We start from the raw sequence: 25,144 nt of genomic DNA on the forward strand, positions 1-25,144 counted from the left end.
TCCAGCTCCTTTGCCAGCTGGTTCCCAAATATTGTAGGACTATTCTTAAACCCTTGAGGAAGCGCCGTCCAGGTAAGCTGTGTTTTTCATCCAATGGTGGGACTTTCCCATTTGAAGGCGAATATCGCCTGACTGTCTTTGTCTAGAGGTATGCAGAAGAAATCAAGCATCCTTGAGAGCGAGTACAGTAAACCACTTACGCTTTTCCTTCAAGGATGTCAGCAAGGCGTATGGGTTAGCTACTACTGGGTAAATATCTTGAACAATCTGGTTCACGGCTCTTAAGTCCTGAACTAATCTATATTCCTTACCATCCTGCTTTTTCACTGGTAATATCGGAGTGTTATATTCCGATTCGCACTCTATCAACAATCCGTAATTCGAAAATCTCATTATTAATTCTTCCAACCCCTTTCTAGCTTCCCGCTTAATAGGATACTGGTTTTGTCTTACCGGTTTAGTTCCAGATTTTAGAACAACTTTTACTGGTTCTGCCAATTTAGACCGACCTGGGATGCCACTAGCCCATACCAAGGGTGTTACTGCATCCTCCATTTCTGCAGGAATTTATTCCTTCGGTCTTGGTGTGTTCTGTAACATAAAAATTCTCGCTTCCACAGCTTTTGATTCAGGTATTAGTAGTTGTACCTCTCCATTCTTAAAGGTTATCTGCGCATCTAATTTGCTCAATAAATCCCGTCCCATCAAGGGTATCGGGCATTCAGGCATATACAAAAATTGGTGAGTCATTTGGTTCTTGTTTAATCTCATATAATTCAGACCAATTCATTGCTTTTGGCATAGCGTGCCTTATGCCAAACAGTATCCATCTCTGATACCTTGTTAAAAGCCCCCGGGGTCCCGGCTGATTGGGATCCCACTCTGCGTCTGTGGCAGGAAAATTTTGATCTTCCATTCCCTGCAAATCCCCATTAGCATCTGCCCCTTCTACCTGTTTCCGAGCAGTATTTAATACCATCTTCTCTTCAGTGCCATCCAACAATGTATCTAACATTACCTGTAAATCATTCCAGTCAGGATTTTCTCCGAGCCTTAGGCGAGGAGCTACCATAAATTCCAAATCATCTTCTTCTTGTCCACACTTTAAACACCTTTTCCCAATGCTACAGGCAGAGCAAGTGTGTTTTAAACTCTTATTCCTTCCCTGTTTTTCCAAAGCCAATACCATAGAATCTTGCGGGATCATCCCACACTGCTTTTGCCACTCCGGATGATTTCTCAAAGTGAAAAAAATAAATCTGCATAAGGTACCTCATCCCATTTACCCTCCCGCCTGCAAAATAACATCAATTGTAATATAGTGTTATATCTTAGCGTTCCATTCTTTGGCCATTTTTCCTGATCTTCAAGAATATACATTGGCCACCAATTATTACAATACTCTATAAGCTGTTTTCGAGTGAGAGGGTCCCCGTTTCCCCAGTGTGTCAATAGACAACCTCGGGGAGATCTTTTCAAAATCACCCCTTCCTCCAAAGGCTTATTACCCATTATAAAATAGTCAAATACAAAACCACAAAGACAATGACTTACAAAACCACGAAGACAATGACTTAACACAAAACACGAAAATACAACTTAACAAAACACTGGGGACTCGAATCCCTTATACCCTTTTTTTCAATAAGACTCTAACCCACCTCTTCCTCCAGAGGTTTTAATTGGTTGCCAAATCCAATTCCAGATTCCAAACCCAGGTGTCCTACAGACTTTCATCCAATAGGATCGATTCCTTCCTTCCCTTAGGTACCTTTATAGCCCAACCCTGCGGAGCTTTCGCCACAACTTATGGGCAGGCAACCACCGTTTTAAAGAAAATTAAAGAAAGGAATGCCTTTACCTTGCTCAAAGCTCTTCAGTCTGGGGATCAGAGGTTCTCCCCGAGAATCCCTCAGTGCTGGCTGGAGGTCCTGCGATCCAACGGATCTGTCGAGATTCAAAAGCAGTGTCCCATCTGGGTCGCCAAAACTGTCACTGAAATTGGGAATAAATCTCTTAACACCAGTGTAGCATTAAGAAGCAGGCATTCTCTTTATGGCAGAGCTGGATGCACGGGGGATCCTTCTGCCTAACGTGCATAGCGGTTTACACACATCTACGTTCACTTATACAGTATATCCTTCCATATGACAAACGCATGGATGGATGGGTGGATGGATGGATGGATGGATGGATGGATGGATGGATGAATAAGTGAAGGGCTGAATGGATGCAGGGTTGGTTGGATGGGTGGATTCTTGGCCCGGTGGATAGAAGAAGGTGGATGGGAAGATGAATGGTTGGATGGATGTTTGGAAGCATGGATGCATGTAGGGTGAAATGCATGGATGACTGCTGGCGTGGACAGATAGACAGAGGAATGGATGGAGGGGTACGTGAATGAATGGTCCAAAAGATGGACAGGTGGATGTATGTATGGACGGACGGACAGATGGACACGTGAATGACTGGAGAGATTGGTGGAAGGATGGATGAATGGATAAGAAGCAGAGGGATAAGCGGACAGACTGGTGGGGTGGCAAAAGGCAGAGTGAGTGGTTGGCTGGCTGAATGCCCGCCCTGATGGACGGAGGGTTGTTGATGGAACGTGAGTGATGGGAGGGATGGAGGCCTGGGTGGATGCATGAACAAAGAGCTGGAGAGATGGATGTGTGCTTGGCTGGTTGGTTGGATTGGCCAATGGGTGGATGATGATTAGCGAGGTGGATGGAATGTGAATGGATGTATAGATGGATGGACGATGGTTATGCCCTGCATTGTCCTCTCTCTGTTGTAGCTGCAGCCGAGCCTGAGGAGGAACCCCCCTCCCAGCCCATCCTGGGTGAGCTCAGGGCCTCCCAGGTCGGCCCCGACTCCGTGCAGCTGGAGTGGAGCGTCCCCGAGGGCACCTTTGACTCCTTCACGGTGCAGTACAAGGATGCAGAAGGGCAGCCCCAGGTGCTGCCCATGGACGGTGTTTCCCGCACGGTGACCGTGCCTGGGCTGTCACCGTCGCGCCGGTACAAGTTCAACCTGTACGGGGTGTGGGGTCGGAAACGTCTGGGCCCCAGCTCCATCGATGCCGTCACAGGTGAGTGTTACTGTGGGACCTTGGGTGCTGTTGCTGGCCCTGGGTTTGGAGTGTGGCAGGAGCTTGGGCAGGGCCCATGTGGGATCCTCGGCCCATCTGGGAAATGGGAACTTCTCTTGGGTGTTGATTGGGTGCTGGATGGAGGGACGTGTGCAGGCAGGGGTGAAGGCAATAAGGGGAGATGAGTGAGAGGGAAGCCTGGAGGGAGGGAGTGAAGGGGCTATGGGCGGTTGGATGAGTGTGTGGCTCATTGGGTGAGGAGATGTTTGGATGGTTGGATGGATGGATGGTGGAGGGATGGTGGAGGGATGGTGGGTGGTTGGTTAATAGGTTGATTGGACGGATAGATGGTTGAACGGATGGTTGCCTGGGTAGGTGGGTGTTTTGTTGGAAGGGTAGGGGATAGGATGGTTGGGTAGAGGGATGGATTCAAGGACAGATGGATGGAATAGTGCACGGAGAAATGGTTGATGGGGTGGATGGAAGTGTGGATGGTTGGACAGAGAAACGGAGGGAGAGAAGGCTGCATGGACAGGTTGACAAGGAATTGGTGGGTGGCTGAAAGGAATGACAAAGACATGGATGAATGAATGGATGACTGCCTGGGTGACCAAAACCTGCCTAAATGGGTAGAGAGATTGTTTGATTGGCTGATTTGGCTGACAGTTCGATGATGGGATGTATGGATGGACAGAGAGCCTTTGAGTGGAAGGATGCATGTGTGGATGCTTGGAAGGCTGATGGGTGGAACGGTGTTCAGGATGGATGGAAGCATGGGTGTGTGGATGCTTGGGTGGCCTGGTAACTGTAGAGATGACGAGCTGAATGAGTGTGTGGATGGAGAGACTGATGGTTGGGTAGGAAAATGGATGGATGGATGGATGGACGGATAGATAGATGCACGGACAGATGATGGACACGTGGATGTTTATTCCCTGCATTGTGCCCTGTGTGTTTCAGCTGCAGCCGAGCCAGAGAAGGAACCCCCCTCCCAGCCGATGCTGGGCGAGCTCAGGGCCTCCCAGGTCAGCCCCGACTCCGTGCAGCTGGAGTGGAGCGTCCCCGAGGGCACCTTTGACTCCTTCACGGTGCAGTACAGGGATGCAGAAGGGCAGCCCCAGGTGCTGCCCGTGGACGGTGTTTCCCGCACGGTGACCGTGCCTGGGCTGTCACCGTCGCGCCGGTACAAGTTCAACCTGTACGGGTTGTGGGGTCGGAAACGTCTGGGCCCCATCTCCACCGACGCCGTCACAGGTGAGGACATCTGCAGGCGCCAGCCATGTCCCCTCAGGGCTCTTGGTTTGGGGTGGTAGCAGAAGCTGGGGCAGGGCCCATGCTGGGTCCCTTGGACCTTGTGGGAAATGGGAACATCTCTTGTGTGATGATTGGGTGCTGGATGATGATTGGGTGCTGGATGGAGGGACGGGTGCAGGCAGGGGTGAAGGCAGGAAGGGAGGGAAGCCTGGAGGGAGGGAGTGAAGAGGGCACAGGTGGTGGGATGAGTGTGTGACTCATTGGGCGAGGAGATGTTTGGATGGTTGGAAGGGTGCATGGAGGGATGGATGATGGTGGGTGATTGGTTAGTAGGCTGGTTGGGTAGATATATGATTAAATGGATGGTTGCCTGGGTAGCTGGGTGTTTTGATGGAAGGGTAGGGGATAGGATGAATGGATGGGTAGAGGAATGGACTCATGGAAGGACACGTGCATGGATGCTTGGGTGACTGGGTAACTGTAGAGATGACGAGCTGAATGTATGTGTAGTTGGAGAGACTGATGGTTGGGTAGGAAAATGGGTTGATGGATGAACAGATGGATAGATGGAGAGACACACAGGTCGACAGACATGTGGACACTTGTTCCCTGCAATGTGCCCGTTGTGTTTCAGCTGCAGCCGAGCCAATAGAGGAACCCCCCTCCCAGCCGATGCTGGGCGAGCTCAGGGCCTCCCAGGTCAGCCCCGACGCCGTGCAGCTGGAGTGGAGCGTCCCCGAGGGCACCTTTGACTCCTTCACGGTGCAGTACAAGGATGCAGAAGGGCAGCCCCAGGTGCTGCCCGTGGACGGTGTTTCCCGCACGGTGACCGTGCCTGGGCTGTCACCGTCGCGCCGCTACAAGTTCAACCTGTACGGGTTGTGGGGTCGGAAACGTCTGGGCCCCATCTCCACCGATGCTGTCACAGGTGAGTGGGAGTGTGGGACCATTGGTGCCGTTGGTGGCCCTGGGTTTGGAGTGTGGCAGGAGCTTGGGCAGGGCCCATGTGGGATCCTCGGCCCATCTGGGAAATGGGAACTTCTCTTGGGTGTTGATTGGGTGCTGGATGGAGGGACGGGTGCAGGCAGGGGTGAAGGCAATAAGGGGAGATGAGTGAGAGGGAAGCCTGGAGGGAGGGAGTGAAGGGGCTATGGGCGGTTGGATGAGTGTGTGGCTCATTGGGTGAGGAGATGTTTGGATGGTTGGATGGATGGATGGTGGAGGGATGGTGGAGGGATGGTGGGTGGTTGGTTAATAGGTTGATTGGACGGATAGATGGTTGAACGGATGGTTGCCTGGGTAGGTGGGTGTTTTGTTGGAAGGGTAGGGGATAGGATGGTTGGGTAGAGGGATGGATTCAAGGACAGATGGATGGAATAGTGCACGGAGAAATGGTTGATGGGGTGGATGGAAGTGTGGATGGTTGGACAGAGAAATGGAGGGAGAGAAGGCTGCGTGGACAGGGTGACAAAGGAATTGGTGGGTGGCTGAAAGGAATGACAAAGACATGGATGGATGAATGAATGGATGACTGCCTGGGTGACCAAAAACCTGCCTAAATGGGTAGAGAGATTGTTTGATTGGCTGATTTGGCTGACAGTTCGATGATGGGATGTATGGATGGACAGAGAGCCTTTGAGTGGAAGGATGCATGTGTGGATGCTTGGAAGGCTGATGGGTGGAACGGTGTTCAGGATGGATGGAAGCATGGGTGCGTGGATGCTTGGGTGGCCTGGTAACTGTAGAGATGACGAGCTGAATGTGTGTGTGGATGGAGAGACTGATGGTTGGGTAAGAAAATGGATGGATGGATGGATGGACGGATAGATAGATGCACGGACAGATGGATGGACACGTGGATGTTTATTCCCTGCATTGTGCCCTGTGTGTTTCAGCTGCAGCCGAGCCAGAGAAGGAACCCCCCTCCCAGCCCATCCTGGGTGAGCTCAGGGCCTCCCAGGTCAGCCCCGACTCCGTGCAGCTGGAGTGGAGCGTCCCCGAGGGCACCTTTGACTCCTTCACGGTGCAGTACAAGGATGCAGAAGGGCAGCCCCAGGTGCTGCCCGTGGACGGTGTTTCCCGCACGGTGACCGTGCCTGGGCTGTCACCGTCGCGCCGCTACAAGTTCAACCTGTACGGGTTGTGGGGTCGGAAACGTCTGGGCCCCATCTCCACCGACGCCGTCACAGGTGAGGACATCTGCAGGCCCCAGCCATGTCCCTTCAGGGCTCTTGGTTTGGGGTGGTAGCAGAAGCTGGGGCAGGGCCCATGCTGGGTCCCTTGGACCTTCTGGGAAATGGGAACATCTCTTGTGTGATGATTGGGTGCTGGATGGAGGGACGGGTGCAGGCATGGTTGGAGGGATGGGGGGATGTATTGGTGGATGGATGTACGGAGAGGTGTATAGAGGGATGGATGGGAGAAAAGATGGATTTGTGGATGGATGTTTGGCTTCTTGGGTGGTTTGTTGCTTACCGTCTGTCTAGGTGTCTGGATGGAAGCATGGATGGAGGAATACATGGTTGGTGGGGTCATGGGTGGGATGGAATGATGGATAGAACCAAGGGCTGAGAATGCCCAAAGGAGTATGGGAATGGGTGATTGGGTGAATGGGAACCAGGATGGTTTATGGTCAAACAGGTATTTGGCAGGAGAGATGGTGAACAAGATGGATACTGGACTGAGAAACAGATGGCTGAATGTATGGCTGAATGTATGGGTGGGCACAGAGCTAAATGAAAGGGTGTCTAGATGGCTTGTTTGAGTTGCTGGGCAGATGTAGGGTTATACTGATGGAGGGATGGACGGACAGATGGAAGAATGGATAGATGGGGAGAAGGATGGATGGATGAATGCAAGGAAGGATGGACAGTGGATGGAGAGAAGGATGGGTGGAAGGATGTATAGATGGAGAGAAGGACTTATGGATGGAAGGATCGTTGGACGGTGGATGGAGAGAAGGATGGATGGATGGATGGAAGGATGGAAACATGGATGGCTGATTCAATGTTTGCTTGGACAGATCCAATGTACATGTATATCTGGACAGATAGAACAGAGAGATTGGGGGATTATTAGTTGAATGTATGTGTGAATGGATGGATGGTTGAGTACGGAGACTGAAGTAAAGATGGGAGGATGGATGGATGGAGAGATGGATGGAGAGATGCTTGGTTGGAGGTCTGGTTGACTGGAGCTTAAAGGAGCATCTGTTTGGTTTGATGGTGAAAGAGAGGTGTGGATTCAAGGACTGATGGATGGAAAAATGTGCATGGAGAGACTGGTGATTTGCTGGATGGAAAGATAGACAGACGGATGGATGGATGGACAGATTGATGGATAGATTGGTGGAACGTATGTATGGGATGTTTATGCCCTGTGTTGTGCCCTCTCTGTTTCAGCTGCAGCCGAGCCTGAGGTCGAATCCCCCTCCCAGCCGATGCTGGGCGAGCTCAGGGCCTCCCAGGTCAGCCCCGACTCCGTGCAGCTGGAGTGGAGCGTCCCCGAGGGCACCTTTGACTCCTTCACGGTGCAGTACAAGGATGCAGAAGGGCAGCCCCAGGTGCTGCCCGTGGACGGTGTTTCCCGCACGGTGACCGTGCCTGGGCTGTCACCGTCGCGCCGGTACAAGTTCAACCTGTACGGGTTGTGGGGTCGGAAACGTCTGGGCCCCGTCTCCACCGATGCTGTCACAGGTGAGTGGGAGTGTGGGACCATTGGTGCCGTTGGTGGCCCTGGGTTTGGAGTGTGGCAGGAGCTTGGGCAGGGCCCATGTGGGATCCTCGGCCCATCTGGGAAATGGGAACTTCTCTTGGGTGTTGATTGGGTGCTGGATGGAGGGACGGGTGCAGGCAGGGGTGAAGGCAATAAGGGGAGATGAGTGAGAGGGAAGCCTGGAGGGAGGGAGTGAAGGGGCTATGGGCGGTTGGATGAGTGTGTGGCTCATTGGGTGAGGAGATGTTTGGATGGTTGGATGGATGGATGGTGGAGGGATGGTGGAGGGATGGTGGGTGGTTGGTTAATAGGTTGATTGGACGGATAGATGGTTGAACGGATGGTTGCCTGGGTAGGTGGGTGTTTTGTTGGAAGGGTAGGGGATAGGATGGTTGGGTAGAGGGATGGATTCAAGGACAGATGGATGGAATAGTGCACGGAGAAATGGTTGATGGGGTGGATGGAAGTGTGGATGGTTGGACAGAGAAATGGAGGGAGAGAAGGCTGCGTGGACAGGGTGACAAAGGAATTGGTGGGTGGCTGAAAGGAATGACAAAGACATGGATGGGTGAATGAATGGATGACTGCCTGGGTGACCAAAAACCTGCCTAAATGGGTAGAGAGATTGTTTGATTGGCTGATTTGGCTGACAGTTCGATGATGGGATGTATGGATGGACAGAGAGCCTTTGAGTGGAAGGATGCATGTGTGGATGCTTGGAAGGCTGATGGGTGGAACAGTGTTCAGGATGGATGGAAGCATGGGTGCGTGGATGCTTGGGTGGCCTGGTAACTGTAGAGATGACGAGCTGAATGTGTGTGTGGATGGAGAGACTGATGGTTGGGTAAGAAAATGGATGGATGGATGGATGGACGGATAGATAGATGCACGGACAGATGGATGGACATGTGGATGTTTATTCCCTGCATTGTGCCCTGTGTGTTTCAGCTGCAGCCGAGCCAGAGAAGGAACCCCCCTCCCAGCCCATCCTGGGTGAGCTCAGGGCCTCCCAGGTCAGCCCCGACTCCGTGCAGCTGGAGTGGAGCGTCCCCGAGGGCACCTTTGACTCCTTCACGGTGCAGTACAAGGATGCAGAAGGGCAGCCCCAGGTGCTGCCCGTGGACGGTGTTTCCCGCACGGTGACCGTGCCTGGGCTGTCACCGTCGCGCCGCTACAAGTTCAACCTGTACGGGTTGTGGGGTCGGAAACGTCTGGGCCCCATCTCCACCGACGCCGTCACAGGTGAGGACATCTGCAGGCCCCAGCCATGTCCCTTCAGGGCTCTTGGTTTGGGGTGGTAGCAGAAGCTGGGGCAGGGCCCATGTTGGGTCCCTTGGACCTTCTGGGAAATGGGAACATCTCTTGTGTGATGATTGGGTGCTGGATGGAGGGACGGGTGCAGGCATGGTTGGAGGGATGGGGGGATGTATTGGTGGATGGATGTACGGAGAGGTGTATAGAGGGATGGATGGGAGAAAAGATGGATTTGTGGATGGATGTTTGGCTTCTTGGGTGGTTTGTTGCTTACCGTCTGTCTAGGTGTCTGGATGGAAGCATGGATGGAGGAATACATGGTTGGTGGGGTCATGGGTGGGATGGAATGATGGATAGAACCAAGGGCTGAGAATGCCCAAAGGAGTATGGGAATGGGTGATTGGGTGAATGGGAACCAGGATGGTTTATGGTCAAACAGGTATTTGGCAGGAGAGATGGTGAACAAGATGGATACTGGACTGAGAAACAGATGGCTGAATGTATGGCTGAATGTATGGGTGGGCACAGAGCTAAATGAAAGGGTGTCTAGATGGCTTGTTTGAGTTGCTGGGCAGATGTAGGGTTATACTGATGGAGGGATGGACGGACAGATGGAAGAATGGATAGATGGGGAGAAGGATGGATGGATGAATGCAAGGAAGGATGGACAGTGGATGGAGAGAAGGATGGGTGGAAGGATGTATAGATGGAGAGAAGGACTTATGGATGGAAGGATCGTTGGACGGTGGATGGAGAGAAGGATGGATGGATGGATGGAAGGATGGAAACATGGATGGCTGATTCAATGTTTGCTTGGACAGATCCAATGTACATGTATATCTGGACAGATAGAACAGAGAGATTGGGGGATTATTAGTTGAATGTATGTGTGAATGGATGGATGGTTGAGTACGGAGACTGAAGTAAAGATGGGAGGATGGATGGATGGAGAGATGGATGGAGAGATGCTTGGTTGGAGGTCTGGTTGACTGGAGCTTAAAGGAGCATCTGTTTGGTTTGATGGTGAAAGAGAGGTGTGGATTCAAGGACTGATGGATGGAAAAATGTGCATGGAGAGACTGGTGATTTGCTGGATGGAAAGATAGACAGACGGATGGATGGATGGACAGATTGATGGATAGATTGGTGGAACGTATGTATGGGATGTTTATGCCCTGTGTTGTGCCCTCTCTGTTTCAGCTGCAGCCGAGCCTGAGGTCGAATCCCCCTCCCAGCCGATGCTGGGCGAGCTCAGGGCCTCCCAGGTCAGCCCCGACTCCGTGCAGCTGGAGTGGAGCGTCCCCGAGGGCACCTTTGACTCCTTCACGGTGCAGTACAAGGATGCAGAAGGGCAGCCCCAGGTGCTGCCCGTGGACGGTGTTTCCCGCACGGTGACCGTGCCTGGGCTGTCACCGTCGCGCCGGTACAAGTTCAACCTGTACGGGTTGTGGGGTCGGAAACGTCTGGGCCCCATCTCCACCGATGCTGTCACAGGTGAGGGCCTGTGCAGGTCCCAGCTGTGTCCCCTGTGGACTCTGGGTTTGTGTGTGGCAGGAGCTCGGACAGGGGTCGTGCTGGTCCCTTGGGCTTTGTGGGACACGGGGACCGTTTTGTACTGCTTCCTAGGGCATGGAGGGAGGGACGGGAGAATGCAAGTTTGGCGGGAAGAAGGGATAGACTGATGGATGGATGTTTGTGTGTTGGTTGGCATGGTGGATGGATGGATGGACGGAAGGTTGGGTGGATGGATGGATTGTTCAGCAGGACTAGGGAAGTGATCGTGCCCCTGGACTCGGCACTGGTGAGGCCGCACCTCGAATGCTGTGTTCAGTGTTGGGCCCCCCACTACAAGAGAGACATTGAGGGGCTGGAGCGTGTCCAGAGAAGGGCAACGGAGCTGGGGAAGGGTCTGGAGCACAAGGCTGATGGGGAGCGGCTGAGGGAGCTGGGGTTGTTCAGCCTGGAGAAAAGGAGGCTGAGGGGAGACCTCATCGCTCTCTACAACTGCCTGAAAGGAGGGTGTAGAGAGGTGGGGTCGGTCTCTTCTCCCAAGTAACAAGTGATAGGACGAGAGGAAATGGCCTCAAGTTGCGCCAGGGGAGGTTTAGACTGGATATTAGGAAATTTTTCTTCACCGAGAGGGTTATCAAGCACTGGAACAGGCTGCCCAGGGAAGTGGTTGAGTCCCCATCCCTGGAGGTGTTTAAAGGACGTTTGGATGAGGTGCTTAGGGACATGGTGTAGTGGTGGTCTTGGCAGTGTTAGGTTTACGGTTGGACTCGATGATCTTGAAGGTCTTTTCCAACCTATACAACTCTGTGATTCTGTGATTCTGTTGGACGGCAGGACGTTTGGTTGTTTGATTGGATGAATGGATAGATAGATGGTTGTATGGAAGGGGGCCTTGTGTCTTGATGGTGTAATGGATGGATTAGTTGGGTGATTGGATGGATGGTTGGACGTATGGCTGGCTGGCTGGATTAGTGGAAGCGTGGCTATGTGGTGGGATTAGTGAACAGATGGAGTATGGATGAATTTGTGGCAGTTTCAGAGGTGAATGGTGCTTTGGATGGTTGGATGGAGGCACGATTGGGTGGGCAGATGGAATTTGGATGGATGGCTGCGTGGTTGAGTGGGTGGATTGATGGATTGGTGCATGGATGGAAGAGTGGATGGAGGGATGGAAGAATGTATGGATAGTTGGATGAATGAAGAAGGGATGGGTGGCTCATTGGTTGGTTGAAGGGATGGATGCGTGGATGGATGGATGAAAGGTTGGGTGAGTGTGTGTCTGTTTTGTGACCCGGATCAGTCGTGGGATGACTGTGTGGACATGTAGTTGGATGGAAGGATGGGTGGGTGGGTGGGTGGATGGGTGGTTGGTTGGCTGCTGTCTGGTTGATTGGAGTAATAAAGGAGCACCTGGTTTGTTGGATGTTGGAATGGAGGTGTGAAATCAAGGACTGGTGGATGGAAAAAGGTACATGGAGAGATGGGTGATTTGATGGAGGGAGGGATAGACAGACGGATGGATGGATGGATGGATGGATGGAGAGATGTTTATGCCCTGCTTTGTGTCCTGTGCTGCAGCTGAGGCCAAGCCGGAGGAAGAACCCCCCTCCCAGCCGATGCTGGGCGAGCTCAGGGCCTCCCAGGTCAGCCCCGACGCCGTGCAGCTGGAGTGGAGCGTCCCTGAGGGCACCTTTGACTCCTTCACGGTGCAGTACAAGGATGCAGAAGGGCAGCCCCAGGTGCTGCCCGTGGACGGTGTTTCCCGCACGGTGACCGTGCCTGGGCTGTCACCGTCGCGCCGGTACAAGTTCAACCTGTACGGGTTGTGGGGTCGGAAACGTCTGGGCCCCGTCTCCACCGATGCTGTCACAGGTGAGGGATGTCTGTTGGCCCTGCCTATGTCCCCTGTGGAAGTGGGTTGATGTGGGGCAGGAGCTGGGTCTGGGTCTGTCCTGGGTGTGTTTGGCCTCTTGGGAAATGGGAACATCTCTTGGGTGCTGACTGGGTTGGAGGGATGGGAGCATGGAAGGGTGGAGTCACGGATGGATGGATGGATGGAAGGATGGATGGGTAGAGGATGGATGGGTAGAGGATGGATGGATGGAAGGATGGATGGATGGATGGATGGGTAGAGGATGGATGGATGGATGGATGGATGGATAACTGATGACATGAAAGATGGAGCGAGCATTGGGTGGATGAATGTTTGTTTTCTTGGTGGGTGGGTGGATGGGTTGATGTTTATGTCCTGTATTGTGCTCTCTCCATCGCAGCCCCAGCTCCACAAGAAGAGAAGCCACCATCCCAGCCCCGCCTGGGCGAGCTCACGGCCTCCCATGTCACCTCTGACTCCATCCAGCTGGAGTGGAGCGTCCCCGAGGGCACCTTTGACTCCTTCACGGTGCAGTACAGGGATGCAGAAGGGCAGCCCGAGTCAGTGCTAGTAGATGGAGGATCCCACACGGTGACCGTTCCTGGGCTGTTGCCGTCCCACCGCTACAATTTCTACCTGTATGGGGTGTTGGGGCAGAAACGTCTGGGCCCCATCTCCCTTGACACCATCACAGGTGAGGGCCTGTGGTGGATCCGCCCATGTCCCCTTTGGGTGCTGGGTTTGGAGTGTGGCAGGAGCTGGGGCAGGGCCCATCCTGGTCGCTTGGGCCTGGTGGGAAATGGGAACATCTCTTGGGCGCTGACTGGGGGCTGGATGGAGGGATGGGAGATGCAAGGTTGGAGGGATGGAGGGGTAGGTTGATGGAAGAGTGTTTCTTGGTTGGATGGATGGTCGGATGGATGGATGGATGGATGGGAGCACGCAAGGTGGAAGGGTTTGGGGGATATTGATGGATGGATGGTTTACTCATTGGATGAGTGGATATACGGTTGGATGAAGGGAGGGAGGGATGGACGGACACGGTTGGATGGAGGGATGGATGGGTGGAGAGATGGTGGTATGGATGGATGGATGGTTGGATGGATGGATCGAGGTGCACGGAGGATGGATGGATGGTTCGAGGAACGTTTGGTTGGTTGTTGAACAGATGGGTGGATGGGTCGATGTTTATGCTCTGCATTGCGTCCTCTCCGTTGCAGCCCCAGCTCCACAAAAGGAGAAGCCACCATCCCAGCCCCGCCTGGGCGAGCTCACAGCCCCTCATGTCACCCCCGACTCCGTGCAGCTGGAGTGGAGCGTCCCCGAGGGCACCTTTGACTCCTTCACGGTGCAGTACAAGGATGCAGAAGGGCAGCCCCAGGTGCTGCGCATGGACAGTGTTTCCCGCACGGTGACCGTGCCTGGGCTGTCACCGTCGCGCCGGTACAAGTTCAACCTGTATGGGTTGTGGGGTCGGAAACGCCTGGGCCCCGTCTCCACCGATGCTGTCACAGGTGAGGGTGTCTGTGGACCATTTCTGTGTCCCCTTTGGGTGCTGGTTTTGGCATGGCAGCAGGAGCTTGGGCAGGGCCCATCCTGGTCCCTTGGGTCTTGTGGGAACTGGGAACATCCCTTGGGTGCTGACGAGGGTGCGGATGATGGGATGGGTGCGTGCAAGTTTGGGGGGTTGGGTGGGTGGATGGATGGGTGGGTGGATGGATGGAAGGATGGGTGGGTGGGTGGATGGATGGGTGGTTGGATGGATGGAAGGATGGGTGGGTGGGTGGATGGATGGGTGGGTGGATGGATGGAAGGATGGGTGGGTGGGTGGATGGATGGGTGGGTGGGTGAATGGGTGGGTGGATGGATGGAAGGATGGATGGATGGAAGGATGGATGGATGGAAGGATGAATGGATGGAAGGATGGATGGGTGGGTGGGTGGGCGGATGGAAGGATGGGTGGGCGGATGGATGGATGGAAGGGTGGTTGGGTGGGTGGAAGGATGGATGGGTGGGTGGATGGATGGATGGAAGGATGGATGGGTGGGTGGGTGGATGGATGGAAGGATGGATGGAAGGACGGGTGGGTGGATGGAAGGATGGATGGGTGGGTGGATGGATGGATGGAAGGATGGATGGATGGAAGGATGGGTGGGTGGGTGGGCGGATGGAAGGATGGGTGGGTGGATGGATGGATGGAAGGGTGGATGGGTGGATGGATGGATGGAAGGATGGGTGGGTGGATGGATGGATGGAAGGGTAGATGGGTGGGTGGAAGGATGGATGGAAGGGTGGATGAATGGATGGGTGGGTGGATGGGTGGGTGGAAGGATGGATGGATGGAAGGATGGATGGATGGAAGGATGGATGGATGGAAGGATGGGTGGAAGGATGGATGGGTGGAAGGATGGATGGGTGGAAGGATGAATGGATGGAAGGATGGATGGGTGGGTGGATGGATGGATGGAAGGATGGATGGAAGGACGGGTGGGTGGATGGAAGGATGGATGGGTGGATGGATGGATGGGTGGGTGGGTGGGTGGATGGAAGGATGGATGGAAGGATGGATGAGTGGGTGGATGGAAGGACGGATGGGTGGGTGGGTGGATGGATGGATGGAAGAATGGGTGGAAGGATGGATGGGTGGGTGGATGGATGGGTGCGTGGGTGGATGGATGGATGGAAGGATGGATGGAAGGACAGGTGGGTGGATGGAAGGATGGATGGGTGGGTGGGTGGGTGGATGGAAGTTGCTTCTATGATGTTTTGGCTATTTGGATGACTGGATGTATGGGTGGATCCTCGGCTGGCTGGATCCACGGGCTTGTGGGAAATGGGAACAAATTCTTGGCACTAAGCCTGGGATCGATGGAGGGGTGGGAGCACGAAGGGTGCAGGGATGGGGGGACAGGCTGATGGATGCGTGGGGGGTGCGTGGATGGGTGGATGGACTGAAGGTTGGTTGGGCAGACGGATGGACGATGGGTTGGACGGATGATTGGGTAGCTGGAAGGATGGGTGGATGGTTGGGTAGGCTGCTGTAGTCATGGGCAGAGGAACGTGTGGGTAGATGGAAGGGCACACGGCTCTGGAGGACATGCAGCATGCATGGAAAGGTGGACATATGGTGGCTGGATGGTTGGATGGATGGATGGAAGGTTGGCTGGCTGGCTGGATAGATGGGTGGATGGATGGATGGGTGGGTGGTTTGATGGATGGAGGGATGGTTGGATGGACGGTTGGATAGGTGGGTGGATGGATGGTTGATGGATGGACAGTTGGATGGTTGGTTGGACGGTTGGACAGTTGGGTGGTTGGACGGTTGGACAGTTGGGTGGTTGGACGGTTGGACAGTTGGATGGTTGAATGGTTGGACAGTTGGACGGTTGAATGGTTGGACAGTTGGATGGTTGATGGTTGGACGGTTGATGGTTGGATGGTTGATGGATGGTTGGATGGTGGATGGTGGATGGTTGATGGTGGATGGTGGATGGTTGGATGGTTGATGGTGGATGGTTGGATGGTGGATGGTTGATGGTGGATGGTTGGATGATTGATGGTTGATGGATGGTTGATGGTTGGATGGTTGATGGTGGATGGTTGGATGGTTGATGGTTGGATGGTTGATGGTGGATGGTTGGATGGTGGATGGTTGGATGGTTGGATGGTTGATGGTTGGATGGTTGATGGTGGATGGTTGATGGTTGATGGTTGGATGATTGATGGTTGGATGGTTGATGGTTGATGGTGGATGGTTGGATGGTTGATGGTGGATGGTTGATGGTGGATGGTTGATGGTTGGATGATTGATGGTTGGATGATTGATGGTGGATGGTTGGATGGTGGATGGTTGGATGGTGGATGGTTGATGGTTGGATGGTTGATGGTGGATGGTGGATGGTTGATGGTTGGATGATTGATGGTTGGATGATTGATGGTGGATGGTTGGATGGTGGATGGTTGGATGGTGGATGGTTGATGGTTGGATGATTGATGGTGGATGGTTGATGGTTGGATGGTTGATGGTGGATGGTGGATGGTTGATGGTTGATGGTGGATGGTTGATGGTTGGATGGTTGATGGTGGATGGTTGGATGGTGGATGGTTGGATGGTGGATGGTTGGATGGTGGATGGTTGATGGTTGGATGGTGGATGGTTGATGGTTGGATGGTTGATGGTTGGATGGTTGCTGACTGGACACCTGGATGGTTGGTTGGACTGATGGTGTGTTGGAGTCCTGGGTGGGGTGCCCCTGGTGGGGAGAATCCCCTGGAGGGCTGTGGGTGGGGGACCCTGGGGTGCTATGGGGGGGTCTGGGAGTGGGGGGTCCATGGGGGTTTCTGTGGGGTTGGGGGAGCTATGGTGGTCAGATGATGGGGTCTCTGATTGTCCATTGGGGAGCAGTTGGTGGGCAGGTCCTTGGGGAGCTGTGGGGGCTTCCAGGGTGTCAGTGGCCATGCCCCTCCCCCACGCAGGCGCCCCGGGGACCCTCTGGGTGGGGACTGTGTGGCCCCGCAGTGCCCGGCTGCACTGGGCACCCCCCCGTGCCCCCCCCGATGGCTACGACCTCGTCTACGGCCCCCCTGGAGGACCCCAGCAGGTAACAACCCCACCCCAAGCACCCTGAAACCCCAGACCCCCCCCTGAGAACCCCAATACCCCCCGGGGCTCCCCATAACACCCCTGGGGACCCCAATATTCCTGTGGGACCCCAGTACCCCCCCCCCAGACCCCAATAATCCCTTGAGGACCCCGATCCTCCCCCGGGGACCCCAATATTCCTTGTAGGACCCCAGTGCTCCTCCAGGGACCCCATTAACCCCTCGGGGACCCCAAACCCCCCCTGGGGACCCCAACTTTCCTTGTAGGACCCCAATAGGCCCCCAGGGACCCCATTAACCCCTCGGGGACCCCAATCCCCCCCAGGTACACCCCAATATCCCTTGTGGGACCCCCAATACTCCCTTAGGGCACCCCAGCGCCTCCCCGAGACCTAAATAAGCCCCAGGGGACCCCAATAACACCCAGGGGACCCCAATAATGCCCTGGGAGACCCCAGTAACACCCTGGAGGACCCTAATAACACCCAGAGGACCCCAATATTCCTTGTGGGACCCCAATAACCCCTTGTGGACCCCAATATTCCTTGTAGGACCCCAATAAACCCTTGAGGACCCCAATATCCCCCACGCCCCCCGATATACCTTGTGGGACCCCTAATACTCCCCTAGGGCACCCCAATAACCCCTTGGGGGACCCCAATAACCCCCCTGGGGACCCCAATAACCCCTTGGGGGACCCCAATAACCCCCCTGGGGACCCCAATAACGCCTTGGGGGACCCCAATACCCTCCTGTGCCTCCCCAGACGCTCCGGCTGCCCCCTGAGGCAACATCCCATCAGCTGTGGGGCCTGGAGCCGACCGGGCGCTATGGGGTGCAGCTGTGGGGCCGGGGGGGGGGACACCCCCCCCACCCCCCTGGAGGCCACCTTTGACACCCGTGAGCCGGATGCCTGGGTCCCTGGGTGGGGTTCTTGGGTGGGGGGCACCCAGACACCTGTGTCCCTCAGGTGTGGGGGGGGTGGGGTTCTTGGGTGGGGGGCACCCGGATGCCTGGGTCCCTGGGTGGGGGAGGCTGGGTTCATGGGTGGGGGGCACCCAGCTGCCTGGGGGGGTGGGGAGTTGTGGGCTCTTGGGTGGGGGGCACCCAGACGCCTGGGTCCCTGGGTGCTGTGTCCCTGGGTGGGGTGGGCACCTGGACGCCTGGGTCCCCAGAAATCTATAGGGTGACTTGGAGGGGGGGGGGTGTGTCCCCGGACGCCCGGGTCCCCACAATCCCTCTCCCCCCCCAGCTCCCCTCCCCCACCCACACCCCCGCGACTGCGCCGAGGAGCAGCTGAACGGGCCGGGGCCTTCACGCGAGACCCTCATCTTCCTCGGGGGAGACCCCGGGAGACCCCTGCGCGTCTTCTGTGACATGGAGACCGACGGCGGCGGATGGCTGGTGGGGCAACTGGGGGGCACTGGGGGACACTGGGAGGGGCTGAGGGGCTTCTATAGGGGCTTATGGGGGGAAATGGAAGTGTTGGGGGGGCATCGGGGGGGTCTTGAGGGCAACAGGAGGACTGGGGGGCACTGGGAGAGGCTGGGGGGCTTCTATAGGGGGGTATTGGGGGATATAGGGGGTTCTATGGGGGGAAATAGGGGTCTTAGGGGGCAATAGGGGTCTTGGAATGCATTGGGGGGGCTGGGGGGGTTGTATAGGGGTATTGGGGGGATATGGGGGTAAATGGGTGGTCTTGGGGGGCAATAGGGGGTCCTGGGGGGCATTGGGGGGGGTCTTGGGGGGCATTGGAGTGTCTGGTGGTGAACTGGGGGGCAGTGGGAAGGGCTGGGGGGGTCACATAGGGGGTATCGGGGGGATATAGGGGGTTCTATGGGGGGAAATAGGGGCCTTAGGGGGCAATAGGGGGTCTTGGGGGGCATTGGGGGCTTTGGGGGGCAATAGGGGGACTGGTGGGCAAATGGGGCCGCTGGAAGGCACTGGGAGGGGCTGGAGCTTCATATGGGGGGGTATTGGGGGATATGGGGGGGTTTATGGGGGCAATGGGGAGTTTGGGGGGACAATGGGGGGACTGGGGGTCACTGGCGGCACTGGGAGTGGCTGGGGGGTTGTATGGGGGGTATTGGGGGGTTTTATGGGGGGCAATGGGAGGGTCTGGGGGTCAGTGGGGGGGGTCTTGGCGGTCAATGGGGGATCCTGGCGGGACAATGGGGGTTCTGGGTGGGTCTGGGGGGAAATGGGGGGTGCTGGGGGTCTCTGTGGGGTCAGCGAGGGGGGCCCTAAGGGGTCAGTGGGGGGGTGTTGGCCCTCCCCCCCCCCCCCCCCCGACCCCTCCCCCCAGGTGTTCCAGCGCCGCCAGGACGGGGGCACCGATTTCTGGCGGGGGTGGGCCGCCTACGCCCAGGGCTTCGGCAACGTCACTGGGGAGTTCTGGCTGGGTGAGGACCCCCGTGTCCGGGGGGGGGACCCCAGTGTCCGGGGGGGAGGACCCCAGGGTCCGGGGGGGCGGGGGATGGGACCCCGGTGTCCGCGGGGGGGGGGCCCAGGCATCTGGGAGGGGACCCAGGCGTCCGGGGCGACCCAGGAATCCCAGGGCGGACCCAGATGTTGGGGGGCCCCAGGTGTCTGGGGGGGACCCAAGCATGAGTTTGGGGGGGACCCAGCTGGCCAGGGGGAACCCAGGCATCTGGGTGGTGCTGGGTGGGTCTTTGGAGGGGACCTAGGTGTCCGGGTGGGCTTGGGTGGGTGACCAGGGGAGGGACCCAGGCGTTTGGGGTGGTGGCGGTGGCCGGACGTAGGTGTGGGGGCACAGGGAACGAGGCGCTGCACGCGCTGACGGCGGGGACCCCCACGGAGCTGCGGGTGGACCTCCGCACCCCGCGGGACGCGGCCTTCGCCCGCTACCGCGACTTCGCCGTCGCCGGCCCCGAGGACCATTACCGCCTCCACCTTGGCGCCTACAGCGGCACCGCCGGTACTGGGGGGGGACGGGGACGGGGGTCCTGGGGGGATCCTGGAGGGGTTCGGGGGGTCCTGAGGCGGTCTTGGGGGTCCCTTGGCCCGTGAACGGGGTCCCTGGGGAGCCTTGGGGGGTCCTGAGGGGGATCTTGGAGGGTTCTAGGGGGGGCTTGGGGGGCGGGAGTGGTCTTGGGAGGTCCTGAGTTGGTCTTGGGGGTCCCTTGGCCCATGAATGGGGTCCCTGGGGGGCCTTGGGGGTCCTGAGGGGGATCTTGGGGGGTCCTGAGGCGGTCTTGGGGGTCCCTTGACCCATGAATGGGGGGCCTTGGGGGGTCTTGGGGGGTCTTGGGGGGTCCTGAGGGGGATCTTGGGGGGTTCTAGGGGGGGCTTGGGGGTCGGGAGTGGTCTTGGGGGGTCCTGGGGAGCATCTTGGGAGGTCCTGAGGCGGTCTTGGGGGTCCCTTGGCCCATGAATGGGGTCCCTGGGGGGTCTTGGGGGGTCCTGAGGGGGATCTTGGGGGGTTCTAGGGGGGGTTTGGGGGGCGGGAGGGGTCTTGGGGGGTCCTGGGGAGCATCTTGGGAGGTCCTGAGGCGGTCTTGGGGGTCCCTTGACCCATGAATGGGGGGCCTTGGGGGGTCTTGGGGGGTCCTGAGGGGGAGCTTGGGAGGTTCTAGGGGGGGCTTGGGGGGCGGGAGTGGTCTTGGGGGGTCCTGGGGAGCATCTTGGGAGGTCCTGAGTTGGTCTTGGGGGTCCCTTGGCCCATGAATGGGGTCCCTGGGGGGTCTTGGGGGGTCTTGGGGGGTCCTGAGGGGGAGCTTGGGGAGTTCTAGGGGGGGCTTGGGGGGCGGGAGGGGTCTTGGGGGGTCCTGGGGAGCATCTTGGGAGGTCCTGGGGGGGGCTTGGGTGGTACTGGAAGGGCCTTGGGGGATCCTGGAGGGTCCTGGAGGGGGAGCTTGGGGGGTCTTGAGGGGTCTTGGGGGGTTCTGGGGGATCTTGGAGGGGTCCTGGGGGGGTTCTGAAGGGGTCTTGGGGGTGTCTGGGACCATGGGAAGGACCCTGGGGGGGGATCTTGAGGGTCCATGGAGGGGTATTGGGGGTCTCTTGGGCCATGAAAGGGGTCCCTGAGGAGTCTTGTGGGGTCTTGAGGGGTCCTGGGGGGCTCTGGAGGGGTCTTGAGGGGTTCTAGGGGGGTATTGGTGGTCTCTTGGCCCATGGGGAGGGTCCAGGGGGGTCTTGGGGGGCTCTTGACCCATGAAGGGGGTCTTGTGGGGGTCCTGGAGAGGTCTTGGGGGTCTCTTGGCCCATGAAGGAGGTCCTGGTGGGTTCTTGGGGGGCTCAGGGGGGGTCTTGGGGGGTCCCTTGGCTAATAGAGGGGTGTCCTGGGGGGGTTCTGGAGGGGTCTTGGGGGTCCCTTGGCCCATGAAGGAGGTCCCAGTGGGTTCTTGGGGGGTTCAGGGGGGGTCTTGGGGGTCCCTTAGCCCATGAAAGGGGTCTTTGGGAGGTCCTGGGGGGTCAGAAGGGGTTTTAGGGGGTCCTGAGGGGGGGGCTTGGGGGTTCTGAGGGGGCTTGGGGGGGCTTGGGTGTCCCTTGGCCGATGAAGGGGGTTCTAGGGGGGCTTGGGGGTCCTGAAGGGTCTTGGGGAGTCTTGGGGGGCTCCTGGAGAGGTCCTGGGGGGATCCAGGGGGGTCCTGGAGGGGTCTTGAAGGGCTTGGAGGGGTCTTGGGGACACCCTGGGGGGGGTCTTGGGGGGCTCTTGCCTCATGGGGAGGACCCTGGGGGGGGTCTTGGGGGTCCCTGGGGGGGTCTTGGGGGGGGATCTTGGGGGGGCGGGGGTCTTGGAGGTCTCCAGACCTTGGGGGGGTGTCCCTGGAGGGTTCCTTGGGGGGAGCCTTGGGGGCTTCTGGGGGGGTCTTGGGGGTTTCTGGACCGTGTGGGCGTTCCTGGGGGAGGGGTCCCTGCAGGGGTCTTGGGGGTCCCTGGGAGGTCTTGGGGGTCTCCAGAACTTGGGGGGGGGGGTTCCTGGGGGGTCTCTGGGGGTCTTGGGGGTCCCTTGGCCCTGGGAGTCCCTGGGGGGATTCCTGGGGGGGAGCTGGGGGTCTCCGGATCATAGGGGGGGTCCCTGGGGGGTCTGACAGGGTCTGAGGGGGGGTCGCTGAGGGGGGGTCACGGGGGGGGTCCCTGGGGGTCCCTGAGGGGGGCTGACACGGTGGGTCGGGGGGTCCGTGGGGGGGTCTGGGGGTCTCTGGACCATGGGGAGTCTCTGAGGGGGTCCCTGAGGGGGGCTGATGGGGGGTCCCTGGGGGGGGCCCTGGGCGGTCCCTGGGGGGGGCCCTGGGTGGTCCTCGGGGGCTCCCTGGGGGGGTCCCTGGGCGGTCCTTGGGGGGGCACCTGGGGGGGTCTGGGGTCTCTGGAGCCCCTGGGGGGTCCCTGGGCGGTCCTTGGGGGGGTCCCTGGAGGGGCTGCTGGGGGGTCCTTGGGGGGGTCCCTGGGGGGGTCTCTGGGCGGTCCCTGGGGGGGTCTGGGAGTCTCTGGACCATGGGGATTCTCTGGGGGAGACCCTGGGGGGTGATGGGGGTTCCCGGGGGGGTCCCCTTGGGGAGGTCCCTGGAGGGGCTGCTGGGGGGTCCTTGGGGGGGTCCTTGGGGGGGGTCCCTGGGTGGCCCTTGGGGGGGTCCCTGGGGGAGTCTGGGGTCTCTGGAGCCCCTGGGGGTCCCTGGGCGGTCCTTGGGGGGGGTCCCTGGAGGAGCTGCCGGGGGTCCTTGGGGGGGGTTCCTGGGGGGGGTCTGGGGTCTCTGGAGCCCCCGGGGGGGTCCTTGGGGGGGTCCCTGGAGGGGCTGCTGGGGGGTCCTTGAGGGGGGTCCCTGGGGGGGGTCTGGGGTCTCTGGAGCCCCCGGGGGGGTCCTTGGGGGGGGGTCCCCAGGGGGGCTGACGGGGGGGTCCCGCAGGGGACGCGCTCTCCTACCACGCCGGCAGCCCCTTCTCCACGCGGGACCGGGACCCCCGGGGCCGCCCCCGCCCCTGCGCCGTCTCCTACACGGGGGCCTGGTGGTACCACAACTGCCACTACGCCAACCTCAACGGGCGCTACGGCACCCCCCACCACCACCAGGCACGCTATAGGGGCCGCGGCCCTCGAGGGGGCCGTAGGGGCCATGGGGCGGGCTATAGGGGCCAGGGGACCTATAGGGGGACATGGAGGGGGCCCTAGGGGGCAACTCGAGGGGGCTGTAGGGGCCATGGGGTGGGCTATAGGGGCCATGATGGGGCCCATAGGGGCTGTAGGGAGCCTATAGGGGCCAGGGGACATAGAGGGGGCCATAGGGGGCAACTCGAGGGGGTATAGGGGCCATGGGGGGGGCTATAGGGGCCATGATGGGGCCCATAGGGGTCATAGGTAGCCTATAGGGGCCAGGGGACCTATAGGGGGACATTGAGGGGGCCCTAGGGGGCAACTCGAGGGGGCTGTAGGGGCCATGGGGTGGGCTATAGGGGCCATGATGGGGCCCATAGGGGTCATAGGGAGCCTATAGGGGCCAGGGGACATAGAGGGCGACATAGAGGGCAACTCGAGGGGGCTATAGGGGCCATGATGGGGCTCATAGGGGCCATAGGGAGCCTATAGGGGCCAGGGGCCCTATAGGGGGACATGGAGGGGGCCATAGGGGGCAACTCGAGGGGGCTGTAGGGGCCATGGGGCGGGCTATAGGGGCCATGATGGGGCCCATAGGGGCTGTAGGGAGCCTATAGGGGCCAGGGGACATAGAGGGGGCCATAGGGGGCAACTCGAGGGGGCTATAGGGGCCATGGGGGGGGCTATAGGGGCCATGATGGGGCCCATAGGGGTCATAGGGAGCCTATAGGGGCCAGGGGACCTATAGGGGGACATGGAGGGGGCCCTAGGGGGCAACTCGAGGGGGCTGTAGGGGCCATGGGGTGGGCTATAGGGGCCATGATGGGGCCCATAGGGGTCATAGGGAGCCTATAGGGGCCAGGGGACATAGAGGGCGACATAGAGGGCAACTCGAGGGGGCTATAGGGGCCATGATGGGGCTCATAGGGGCCATAGGGAGCCTATAGGGGCCAGGGGACCTATAGGGGGACATGGAGGGGGGCATAGGGGGCAACTCGAGGGGGCTGTAGGGGCCATGGGGCGGGCTATAGGGGCCATAATGGGACCCATAGGGGTCATAGGGAGCCTATAGGGGCCAGGGGACATAGAGGGGGCCATAGAGGGCAACTCGAGGGGGCTATAGGGGCCATGATGGGGCTCATAGGGGCCATAGGGAGCCTATAGGGGCCAGGGGCCCTATAGGGGGACATGGAGGGGGCCATAGGGGGCAACTCGAGGGGGCTGTAGGGGCCATGGGGCGGGCTATAGGGGCCATGATGGGGCCCATAGGGGCTGTAGGGAGCCTATAGGGGCCAGGGGACATAGAGGGGGCCATAGGGGGCAACTCGAGGGGGCTATAGGGGCCATGGGGGGGGCTATAGGGGCCATGATGGGGCCCATAGCGGTCATAGGTAGCCTATAGGGGCCAGGGGACCTATAGGGGGACATTGAGGGGGCCCTAGGGGGCAACTCGAGGGGGCTGTAGGGGCCATGGGGTGGGCTATAGGGGCCATGATGGGGCCCATAGGGGTCATAGGGAGCCTATAGGGGCCAGGGGACATAGAGGGCGACATAGAGGGCAACTCGAGGGGGCTATAGGGGCCATGATGGGGCTCATAGGGGCCATAGGGAGCCTATAGGGGCCAGGGGCCCTATAGGGGGACATGGAGGGGGCCATAGGGGGCAACTCGAGGGGGCTGTAGGGGCCATGGGGCGGGCTATAGGGGCCATGATGGGGCCCATAGGGGCTGTAGGGAGCCTATAGGGGCCAGGGGACATAGAGGGGGCCATAGGGGGCAACTCGAGGGGGCTA

At 58.5% G+C, this 25,144-nt stretch overlaps 1 protein-coding gene across 1 annotated transcript in view; it reads left to right on the forward strand.

Annotated features, from left to right (window-relative positions):
* LOC142404143 (tenascin-X-like) overlaps nucleotides 1-25,144 on the forward strand; it is a 49,939-nt gene that overhangs the window by 21,108 nt on the left and 3,687 nt on the right. Inside the window, 17 exon segments of the mRNA XM_075490586.1 lie at nucleotides 2,804-3,091; nucleotides 4,052-4,345; nucleotides 4,980-5,273; nucleotides 6,247-6,534; nucleotides 9,014-9,301; nucleotides 10,514-10,807; nucleotides 12,404-12,697; nucleotides 13,099-13,392; nucleotides 13,919-14,212; nucleotides 17,175-17,299; nucleotides 18,067-18,156; nucleotides 18,158-18,232; nucleotides 18,234-18,270; nucleotides 18,553-18,704; nucleotides 19,606-19,702; nucleotides 20,077-20,238; nucleotides 23,168-23,331. Coding sequence (XP_075346701.1) covers nucleotides 2,804-3,091; nucleotides 4,052-4,345; nucleotides 4,980-5,273; nucleotides 6,247-6,534; nucleotides 9,014-9,301; nucleotides 10,514-10,807; nucleotides 12,404-12,697; nucleotides 13,099-13,392; nucleotides 13,919-14,212; nucleotides 17,175-17,299; nucleotides 18,067-18,156; nucleotides 18,158-18,232; nucleotides 18,234-18,270; nucleotides 18,553-18,704; nucleotides 19,606-19,702; nucleotides 20,077-20,238; nucleotides 23,168-23,331 — 3,530 coding nt within the window.

This window comes from Mycteria americana, unplaced genomic scaffold, assembly GCF_035582795.1.
Source record: "Mycteria americana isolate JAX WOST 10 ecotype Jacksonville Zoo and Gardens unplaced genomic scaffold, USCA_MyAme_1.0 Scaffold_79, whole genome shotgun sequence".
Classification (NCBI taxonomy): domain Eukaryota; kingdom Metazoa; phylum Chordata; class Aves; order Ciconiiformes; family Ciconiidae; genus Mycteria; species Mycteria americana.